Raw genomic sequence first — 12,364 nt, 5'->3', positions numbered from 1 at the left:
AGCGGCGCTGCATTGTAAAGGGAGACTTCACTTTACAATGCAGCGCTGCTTGAAATTTAATCGCAGAACACGCTGAACACGCGGGTGTTGAAGAACCCGCATGTTCATACATTTACCCCCTAGTCTCCTACTAGTGCAGCCAGTGTTTGGCTGAGTACTACCAGTAGGAGTAGTCAGTAAGAGCAGATTACCGACGGTAAGAGGGAACCCCAAGATAAGCGTTTAAGAAGCGTTTAACAAGAGTTCTGGAGGTAAAACAGGCTGGGACTGTAACATTGTTAAGGCATGAAACTCAAATAACTGGAGCGACCTGAAGGTGCAGGACATGTTTTTTTCTTAAGAGACTAGTGCACAAATTTATAAAGGTGGTGCAATTTTTTCTTTTATAAAATAAGACTAGCATCATATGAATTACAAAATGCCAGCGTTTGAACATAAAAGAAAACATTTCTTTACTCCTCCTCCCATTGTAATCTATGTAGATTCATATAAAATATATTAATATCCCTTATTTGTATAGCTCCACCACATTACAGAGCACTTTACAAGTTCATATAGTCCCTGTCTCAAAAGAACCAACGGTTCATTTTGTCATCATCCAACACAGGGAGAAATTTCAAACTCCACACAGATAATGATCCGGCAATGCTAGATGAAAGCTGGATCACGATTACATGGGTATGCAGCCAACCAATCAGGGACCTGCTGCAATTTACAGACAAGGACCTTCATTTATGAAACACGCGGTATAAGCACAACAACACACCTTGGTTTTCCAGCGCATTTAAAAAAGGTACAACCTACGCTCTGCTCTCATGAGACGCCACCGCAAACTAGACGTATGCCTAGAGGTGGAAAGATCTGAGATCACTGTGCAAAGACTAAGGTTTTCCAAGGTGAATGTTGCACTAGCTTACATACATAAACTACTCTATATGACCAAATAAAAACAAAAAAGTAAACTATAATTATCCTTCTTCAACATGTATACAACATGGAGAACAGCAGACTGTTAAGATTAACCATTAACAAAGAGCACATAATACTAAAGCATAACTACCAATTCTCCTGTTTTCAGTGGAATTTAGGACTGTCTCACCATATTAACTGCAGGGAAGTTGGAAGGTTTGACAATGCTGACTGTGGTGAGCGGGTGCCAAGTGCACCTGTCAATATACTAGTCTCTGTGTGTGTGTGCGCGTGCGTGCGTGCGTATTAGAGAATTTAGACTGGAAGCTTCAATGGGGCAGGGACTGATGTGAGTGAGTTCTCTCTACAGCGTTGTGGAATTAGTGGCGCTATATAAATAGCTGATGATGATGATGATAGTGCATGTGGTAATCCAAAGCTTTGGGGAGACGCTCTCAGGAACAGGACCACGCACCACACCCTCCGTTTTGGAACAGACCCATATTGAGAGGTATGCTGAAGGAATGTGAACTATAGCACCATTATTTCTGTACACATATATATATGGCTAGCTATAAATAGCTTACAAGTTGAAGACATGTATCTTGGCTTTTGATGGCTGATAGGCGGCACATTAGCTTAGAACACATTCTGTACATTCCATGACAATTTTTGCACATGTAATCCCTACAGCTACTGACACAAATAATTCCTGCTTTAGTATTGTCATATAAATACAAAAAAGGAGCGCCAAACATAGTGTGATAACGTCAATTAGCAACACAGTGACCATATATTCCAAATTGGTCTCGTACCAGAAACAGAGGGTAAAATCGCTTATCTGGATAATAATATCCCTTTGATCTTCTACCAGATTTTTCTTAAATGACCTCAGTCTTCTGCGTCCATCCAATACTAGGACTCAATAGGAAATAGCAAATAATAGTGTAGTGTGTTTATAACATGCAGAAATTATCATTCTATATAAAAAATATTTTAATCCAAAAACATGCCATATCCATTCATGACAATAAAATGCCCGTACATTGTATAAAATTTAGTCAAGCTTATCTGTGACAAGGACTCATCCAGAGATCCTTCAGGCCCACAGGTGATGTCAGTTCCTTCCACCAGGGTAGGAGATTACCACGTGAATAGTTCCTAAACTCCTCTGGAAATGGAACTCCTTCGCAATCACCAGCCAGATGGTCAGTCAGTACTGACCATCTGGCTGGTGATTGCGAAGGAGTTCCATTTCCAGAGGAGTTTAGGAACTATTCACGTGGTAATCTCCTACCCTGGTGGAAGGAACTGACATCACCTGTGGGCCTGAAGGATCTCTGGATGAGTCCTTGTCACAGATAAGCTTGACTAAATTTTATACAATGTACGGGCATTTTATTGTCATGAATGGATATGGCATGTTTTTGGATTAAAATATTTTTTATATAGAATGATAATTTCTGCATGTTATAAACACACTACACTATTATTTGCTATTTCCTATTGAGTCCTAGTATTGGATGGATGCAGAAGACTGAGGTCATTTAAGAAAAATCTGGTAGAAGATCAAAGGGATATTATTATCCAGATAAGCGATTTTACCCTCTGTTTCTGGTACGAGACCAATTTGGAATATATGGTCACTGTGTTGCTAATTGACGTTATCACACTATGTTTGGCGCTCCTTTTTTGTATTTATAGGTGCCACATCCGCAATTGATGTATAAAAGTGAAGCAGCCTACTGTATGTGAATTTTTTTATATATAAGCACAATATATTCACGTGACTGTGTTAATGCACTAAGCGCCGTTGTCTTTCATCACTGTTTTTTATTTAATATTGTCATATTAACTTCTTTACAGTGAAATGTTGACTATTCAAGTTAACAACCAACAGCAACATAAATATAATTAAACAAGACTTTTAATCGTATTAGTAGAGGAAACGTTAAACAAATCAGTATTAGCTGTAACTGAGGAAAAACTACAAACACAAAAAATGCAAAAAAATTAAAAATACAATACAATTTTAGTGAGACCATTGGTTTATTGTTGATGGCAGCAAGGATGACCAAAAGAGAGAAGAAAATGTGTGTACTAGGGGTACTCCATGGCTTACAAATTTTCACATTTAAAACATGCATTGCTGCTTTATTAGTATACTTTAAAAATAAAAGATATAAAGAGATTGCTGTCATTTATATCTACAATCTCATTAGCTAGAGAAATATTAAAAAGTAGGTATAGTAGAAAATGTCTGTAAGGTATCTATATAAAACTGATAAAATAGCAGCCTGTGGCTGCCACACCACGTCTGTACTCCCAGTAATATGCATAATTAGCTTGTAATTCTCATTAGCTGTTAATTTGTCACACTTTTATTGCAAGTCTGTCATATATTATGGTATTATGCTTGACCATATAATAAATGCACTTTGAGTCATAATACTGTTATGTCTATTATTCTAATTAACAATAGATTTCCTTGGGTGATATGTCTTACATGGTTACACCTTCCCAGTTAGATTGTCCAATATAATGACTTAAATATTCATGCAGCCCCAATGTTGCTGTGTTACCAAGCAACAAGCGGTTGTCATACAATGTTTGGGATCACTAACTTGATGCAGACTATGGGGCACATTTATCAATATTAACATAAAGTGAAAAATAGTTTTCAATCCTTATCGCAATGATAAGGATTGAACTATTTCTCACATTTATGTACAACCCTGCACAGAAACAGCAGTTCCGAAAAACTGCTGTTTCTGTGATGTAAAAAATCATACTCTTCGGAAGCGATGTCTCCGGGTCTTCTCTTCATTCTTCAATTGCGCATGTCCAGTTCCAAGAACTGGACATGCGCACAAAGATCCCCTCTCTGTCTCTGCAACTATCGTTGCAGAGAGAGAGCTGTGATTGACAGGGAGGGATCACATGATCCCTCCACACATGCGCTGTCCAGCTCTGCTCTCTGGAGCAGAGCTGACAGCACTGAGATTTCTCATATATGATAATGTACGCCAGCTCCAGCTGTTTTTCGGAACTTGTTAGATTGCAAAAGGGAGCAGTCACCATACTATTGAATGGTGACTGCTCCCCAAAACGAAGCAGAATGCAATGCGATGCATCTTTAATAAATATGCGGGGGACACATCGGGGCATGAATTGTATGTTAAGTGCACGTTAGTGCACCATCACACTATGTTAAATATACCCCTATAGCTGTTCACTACATTTGTCAGCTTTTAGGATGTCTTAATGCACATTGGTTTCTATATATTATATTCCCCTTGGGATACGTTCCTAAAGGACCAATTGGCTGCTTAGATGTTTGCTGGATGGTAATAATTGCTATCCGTATTTTATATCATATAGACACACACATACTGGTTTGAGCTCTCATTCATTCATTGTTGGTATAAGCAATATTGCTCTGATCATATATTATGACCAGACAGCAAGAGGATCAAGTATATACATATGGGATAAACAAATGAAGTAGCAAGATTGGCATCTTTCCACGCACATTTTGCTAGAAGCTTTAACAAGACCAGATTTTATTTTTAAAGTATACTACTAAAAAAGCAGCAATGCAGGTTTTAAATGTGAAAGTTTGCAAGTGATGGAGCGCTCCTAGTACACACATAATCCTCTCCTCTTATTCTTGGTGAACTATCTGGACATGTAAACAACTTGATGGCCATTTGACCCCTGCTGACAATGATTTATTTACATGCTATAACTGAGTAACTGCTGAACTCTACACTAATTAAATGGACTGAACTTTGGTATCTTAGCTGAGGTAATATTTTCAACGTAGAATAAGTGCCACACAATGCGAGGAATTAAACACTTAAATGCCAATCAACGGCTAATTGTGGTATAATCTGGGAGTTCTAAATTTACAAAGAGGAGATCATCTACAAAAATCAGTCAGAACAAATCCAAATCTGCATATCCCTATGCCCAGTATTTCCCATTTTATCTCCTGTGTCTTCATGTTACAGCTTGTGGACCTCTATATAATACAATGAATTACATGTAACAACACATAAATGCTACATGAGTGTTCTCCCAGCCTGCTGAGTCCAAGCCTTGACTTGACAAACAACTCTAGAGTTAAGAAAAGTGCAGTTAATTATTATATTGTTTGCCTCATTGTGATGTATCAGCCACCCAGCAATCCAGGAAATATACTTATTAACTCACATCTCATCCTTAGTTACATATGTCAAATAAAACTGGGTTATGAAATATTGCATCCACACATTCTATTGACATGAGATCCTTTTCAGTGAGGACAAAAATATTGTGTAATTTCCAGTGAACTTTCACCACTAAGACTGAGCACATGGCTTTTTCCTGAGTCTTTCATCCTTCTTTTCTCTAACAAACCAAACAAAAGAAACACCAAACAAACATTCTATAACTAAAGCAGTAACAAAACACACAAACTGTTTTTCCCCTTCCGTCTTTTGTCCATCTTTCTGGGGCAGAGGAGTGGGGGTAAGATCTAAACAAAGTCTATGAAGATAGACCTAGGAACGTTTATATAGGTTTTCACTCCATTTTAACATGAAAAAAAAGCAAACATTAAAAAAAGATTTTGGGTTCCCTATTTAAAGCCCCCCCCCCCCCCTTCTCTCTCCTTGCCTTTATATACATCACCACACTGTTATACTCCTTTTCTGGGTCTATTTTCAGTTTTGTGTTGTTGTTCCTATTACATATGTTTATACTGGGCTATCATTCTAATCAAACTTGGTACTCATCCTGCCTTTACTGTTAGATATAATTTGTTTAAAGAACCTTTGACCATGTCGGTTGTCTATACTTTTTGTGACGACATTGAATAAAGTCTTTAAAAAAAAAAAAAAAAGGATTTACGGGAAAAAAACCACAAATATACTAAATGGATCTGAAAAGATAAAAGTGTTTAAATCTTAAAGCTTGTGTGTGCATACCCAAAATTAAATTTGCAATCAGTAATGTGTAAATCTAAATAAATGCATTTATATGTTAAGTGTTGAGAAACACCAACACCAGAACTGATAGCATTGAAATTTCATGGTATATTGTGATTCTATAGGTGCCATGACAGAACTGAAGACAATCAGCTGGGTTTTCACACAATAGTAAACCAGATCATCTTGCAGATGCTACAAAGAAAACATGTTTGAAGTTTGAGAAAAATGTATATTTAATTTTCAGAGCCACCTGATCCTGTAAATTAAAATAACATTTAGAAAGAATACTATATAGAAAGCTGCTCTACAAAGCAAGGCTCTTTTCCCCTATACAAAAGGTATATGCATTGTACTGCACATCAGAACTAATCATCTGCTCTAGAATTGCACTACTCCATTATTATTATTATTACCATTTATTTATATAGCGCCACTAATTCCACAGCGCTGTACAGAGAGCTCACTCACATCAGTCCCTGCCCCATTGGGGCTTACAGTCTAAATTCTCTAACACACACACACTAAGGTCAATTTTGTTAGCAGACAATTAACCTACCAGTATGTTTTTGAAGTGTGGGAGGAAACCGCAAACACAGGGAGAACATACAAACTCCTCACAGATAAGGCCATGGTTGGGAATTTAACTCATGACCCTAGTGCTGTAAGGCAGGAGTGCTAACCAATTAGCCACCGTGCTGCCACAACTCCATCTAAGAGACAATCTATACTAAACTCAGTCTCACATGGGGATTGAAAACTTTGTTCAAATATCAAATGAGATTAAAGCTGTCTAACCCCCCCCCCCCCCCCCTAACTCCATGTACCTGTATATTAGGGAGTCACCTTCCACCCTGCCAACACCTAGTAATGTCATTACCTCTACAACTTCGGGATCTTTCAAAGATCCAGCACCAACAGTTACCAAAACTGGGACTTTTTATATCTCATCACCAAATGGATATTTTGTGCAACTATTGCAAAACATTTGTAACATGTACATATTGATACTAATTTGCTAGAATGTGCAGACATAACATTTTACCAATAATCCTAAAGAAATAAACAAGTCTTTTGTGAATAGAATTCCTATTAAAAAACAAACAAAAAATAGAACCCCAACAACCAGCCAATGATAAAACTGTCAAGAAGAGCACGCTGACAACTGCACCAATGTAAAGGCTGTTAGGGCTGGCAGACTGTACAACAGTGTCGGAACAAAACTGCTCGCAGAGGAAACGAGAGTTAGTTGTGGATAGTGGCCAGATATATTTTAGAAGTGGCTCGCAGGATGTGGGAGTTAAATTCTTACATAACATTTCATCGGCTATGGGAATCCCCTGTAAATTTAATTTGCAGATTCCTGTTTTTTAAAAAAAAACATAAAACAAAACAAGTCTAAGTGAAGGGAGACTATGGAAACAACCAAATGGTGTTACGGAAAGCAGAAAGCAGGGTTGAATGGTGCCATATAACAATGCATATCTTATAGATATCAATAGATATCTTCTGAATTAGAACGGTCCCTAAGCAGTAATAGTAAAATGTATTCTCTCTGGGACAATTCGCAATGGAGACACAAAACATTCTTTATGACACACAGGGGGGATTGATGAAACCTGTTAAACCTGTAAACCCAAGGTAACTAGATATTTAGCCTTTAGCCTCTAAACTATCCTGCAAATTAGGACAGAACCTGTCTGGTTACTGTGGACATCACATTTAGTTGTAGAACAGAAATGTCACCTATAGAAAATGTCCCCTATATATAAATTACACAAAACAACCGAGATAAGTAAACATGTTCTGAAAATGTCAGTAAAAGGGAGACAAAGCAATTACCTTGTTTAACCATTTCAAGCCGGGTATAGAATCTGCATTTATCTGTTCTTCTAACCACGGCCGCATCCGCATCCTTTCCACTGGCATTTTTACCAAGTTGATAGAACGGAGCTGCAGGAAATAAATGTAACATTTTTTAATTACTTTATTTTTAAAATTAACCTTTGCATGCAGCAGGCATAACAAGAGAAGGGGATCTGTCTAGTTTAAAGGACACATTTTTAGGGAAGGGGGATAGAGCCCCCCAAACCAATGTATGAACCAGACACAGGAAATGCCCAATGATCACAGCGCGATATTACAGAATTGCTTTTATTACCGAAATATAAATGTTTAGAAATCATTGACCCACCTATTAACAAAATTTCGATGACCTGTATATAACGGTAACATGTACTTTTATAGACTTTGTCACCAAGAATGTAGGGGCAGGGAGATTTTATAGAACAAACAAACAAAATCAAAGTGTAGACAAAACACTAATCAACCTGCTTTACAACCTTCCTCCCTCACCTAACCTTCTGATACCCATAAAGAGGTTATGGGTAGAGGATTTCAATTTTCTGGCTTTTCTTCATTAGCAACCAGCGTCTCTAATATAAAAGTTTCACACAAATGCCTCTCTCCACTGCCACGACAAACCCAATGTCAGCGTCTCAATTCACAATGGCGGACTGCATTATCCATGGTCAGCACAAATAATAATAATTATACATTTTATTTATAAAGGCGCCACAAAGGACCCGCAGTGCCGTACACAGATCATGGGACAAAACAGAACATGACATACAGGGCGGTGCAAAAACAAAGTGCAATTAAACCCAAACACAGCTGCGAACAGGTGCACAGGGCAAAGAGATAGAAGTGAGGTCTAGAACAAGGAGAAAACGGTGAAGGGATGGAGGGAATGGAGGGAGGTGGGGAGTGAACACAAGGCAGCAGAACCTAGGTCCTGCAGCGTGGGCACAAGGAACAGGACCAGGGCAGTGACGGAGATGCGAAGGCCAGGGAGATGAGGAGAATCAAGGTGCAAAAATGAGGCTGGGGAGCCAAAGGCAAAGGAAACGAGGAAGAGGACACGAGGATCAGCGAGACCTGCTCAAGGGAGATTCTAAATAGGACTACCAGTGGCAGTTTGAATTCCATTGTGATGGAAATGGCACACAGGGTAGTGGAGGGGGGTCCATTCTGGAAAGAGCTTCTTGCTAGTTGTCATAAAGCCTGAAGATAATTGACATGGGTCGATCCTGCTGCTTGGCTCAATAATCCAGCAACAGGAGCACTGTTCAAATTGGCCGCACACATATGTAATAACTTCTGGATTCACTGCAGCATGTTAAAAGTCAGACTCATCTCTGTCATCTTCCGAACACATTTTCCTTATTAATAATAATGCTATAAAGTTTGCTCGGCACATTACAGGGCATTGCGTTCATTTTAGAGGCACACACCATGCTTTTGGACTATTTGCCAGATATCACCTGCAAGACAGCAAAGTGTGTAGCCAGATTTAGACTGTTCAAGTATACTACTGGAGTCTGTCTCCTGAAAAGGAGTTAGGTGTAGGGGCTGTAATAAAATAAAGCATTAGGTTAGTAGGAACACTGGAGTGGAAGATATTAAATATATTACATAGTGGAGATAGTCTTTAAAGAAAAAGTGCACTTTTTTTTCTTAAAAAAAAATTTAATAGACCCGACCGCAACACGAACTTTGCAAGAATGAATATCAAATCAAGAAAATCCTAATAAATGATTTTACTTTTCATTGAAAACAGAAACATAAATCACCCACTGCATATGTGCATTTTTTATGTATTTATTTATTTATTTTTAAAGTCGTTTCACTCAACACCCCTAAATTCTTGTGGCACATCTAGCCTATCACTGAGACTTACAAAACATGTCCTGACCCTACTGAGGAATCACAGCCATGGTGTATACCTCTGACACAGAAGGGTAAATGAGGGTTTTATACTGTTAAATAAATATCAGACACTGTAACACCGTATCAACTGGAGCTTGAGTACACATAATTTGAAGGAAGCCGATACCACACGGCAAATATGTTTTTGTACACTCCACAATTCTTGGATTCCCTTCCCCCATACATCCATGCTATTATTCACACCTATGTAAATATCAAGACATTGAACTTTACCTATTGTTATCTCATGGTGGGAATATGCTTTTTCTAAGCATAGTGTAAAAGTGTTTTGACCTCTTCCACAGCAAGTCATTGATTATAGCAAGAAGCCTTTTCCACCAAAGCCTGCAGAATAGCACAGTTAGATTTACATGGGCCTCACCTAGAATTCAGATATTATATTACATAGCAATATTGCAGAGTTTACTTATATAGTTCCTATTGTGTCCTATTAACTATATTCTTAACACTGACAGTAGTCTCCAGCAATTTGGTTTGCATTTGTTTTATATAGCCCCTCACAACAGTGTAGACCCTTTCAACATATTTAACGAGGGTGTGGAGTCTGGAGAGCCCGTCCATTCTGCCCCAAGCTGGTGTCATTGCATCAGGTACTGCTTTTTGTATTATTTTTGGTTCCGTCCGGATCAGTCTATGCACCAAGGAACATGATGCACTACCCCCTAAAGACCTGGAAGCTGCTCCATCATGAAGATTATCACACCTCATTAGCATGACCAGAGAGCTCTGGGAGGTGCTTATGGTGAACAGTGCAGTCCTCAGTCATCAATAGATCGCTATTTTGATACAAAACCTACTACTTTCTACTACTGCAGAACACAGTACAGGGCAATCCCTGATTTTATAAATAGATGCCAAGACATATGTAAAAAAAATAAAAAAATAATAGTTTTATTTAAAATAGTTATCACATACAGAACAGCCCTGAGCCTGCATGTGACAAACGGTAAATCACAACAAAACCACCTGGCTAGCCTACAAATGAATAATCCCAAAATGCTATTTCACACTCTCTTTGTCCAAAAACTGCCACTATTAAAGGCTATTTGCAAAGTTAACACTTTGCAGGAGTTTTTAGGTTCTCCCTTAACTTATATCCCAATACAATCCAATTTTTAAAGTTAACCAGAGTTCCTGTTAACCAAACAATTCCCTGTATTTTAGTCATGTAGGTTTGACCAAGCTTAACTATCATGTGATTATTATTTACACACACACACTTCCAATATTAGGTATAATATTTAGGTAGATACTGGTTTACTATATTTTTCTTATGAGCATCAAGATATGTCATGGGTCTATTTTTGGGCTTTATAAATACATACAGAGACCGTCTCAGGTACAATTAGAGAGAATATTATTTTGATGTATAAATTTCCTATGCGATTCATGAGGACTTGGAATGATCACAGCTATTGTCTTTTAAAGTCCCAATTTAAAGCGTATAATATACTTATCTGGACATGCTGAGTGCTAGAGAAAATAAATCTGGCTAAATCTGACACCCCTTGCTAGGTAGTAGGATACAACCCTGGCTTAATTAACACCTTCTGTATTTACACATCGCGAGTTTCCATGTTAATACCATTATATCTGTGTATGAACAATTATATATATATATATCATATTTTATTTTAGTCCTCCCTGACTATGTCACAATTCACAACAGAGGTTCTCTCAGATGATTGGTTACAGAAAGACTTAGGCTGGGTACACACTGGTTTATCAGCCAATTGTCAGGCCAAACACCCGATAAACGACCGTTTAGCCAGATATAGCATTAGCATGATGAACGAGTGTCGTTCAAAGTACCGATAGTGGTTTCATTTGATTGCTCGTTCCATTTAAAAATCTCGTTCCAACCACCTTCAGATCCTGCAGTGTGTATGCACTCACACAATTGTCTGCCAAGAGACAGAATAGGAACCGGTCACTTCGTGTCGGTTGTTAAATGTAGAGTGCGCTCTAGGTGAATTAATTTGCCCGTTCTTTCTGAGACTGAATATTTTGTTTCAGAGTCACAGAAACAAATGAAATTTATAATAAAGTTGTGGAAAAGTCCAAGTTTATTTCATGTGCTATGATCAGTGTGACAGGAATGAGCAACTAACCTGCTCTTGGACCAGATGAAGAGCACAGATCTGAAGGTAAATAGTGTATAGCGAGTACACATGAATCCGCAGACTGATTGTAACTTTAGTCATTTGTAAAATCCTTGGACGAAAGTTTTTGCAGTGTGTACCTAGCCTTAGAGGGAAACTAGGTGGACAATCTTCTGCATTTTATTTTGATTGTATGTATTGTTTTATGATGTCATCACGCACACACTTTTTGTTTTTCACTATGCAATCAGAAAGTAAGAAGATTGCATCTAAAACATAATAGGATTACCCACAACACATACTTTAAAGGTCTTTGGTGTAGAAACATGTGATAACATTACAATGTGATCATATCTTGAGAAAAAGATAATCCATTTGCAATTTCATGCTATTCAATTTCTCATTGAATTTTATTTTATGTCATTTATACAAGCTACAATTTTTGTACAATTCAAAGCTAAATATATAGTTGAATTGTAATTTGTGTGGCATCTAAAGATATAGAATCTATATGCAACATATAAAAGTTGTAAATTGCACTCAAATGACTTATGCAATTATGTAACTTCATATAATGGAATGTATGGGACCTAT

At 37.8% G+C, this 12,364-nt stretch overlaps 1 protein-coding gene across 2 annotated transcripts in view; it reads right to left on the bottom strand.

Annotated features, from left to right (window-relative positions):
• IRF2 (interferon regulatory factor 2) overlaps positions 1-12,364 on the bottom strand; it is a 59,753-nt gene that overhangs the window by 33,629 nt on the left and 13,760 nt on the right. For both annotated transcript variants that reach the window (XM_075197108.1, XM_075197117.1), the window contains exon 2: positions 7,722-7,832. In XM_075197108.1, the coding sequence (XP_075053209.1) occupies positions 7,722-7,808 (87 nt within the window). In that variant the 5' untranslated portion in view covers positions 7,809-7,832. The remainder of the gene's footprint in view (positions 1-7,721; positions 7,833-12,364) is intronic.

This window comes from Mixophyes fleayi, chromosome 1 (genome assembly GCF_038048845.1).
Source record: "Mixophyes fleayi isolate aMixFle1 chromosome 1, aMixFle1.hap1, whole genome shotgun sequence".
Classification (NCBI taxonomy): Eukaryota; Metazoa; Chordata; class Amphibia; order Anura; family Limnodynastidae; genus Mixophyes; species Mixophyes fleayi.
This window is presented reverse-complemented; position numbering and strand designations above follow the sequence as displayed.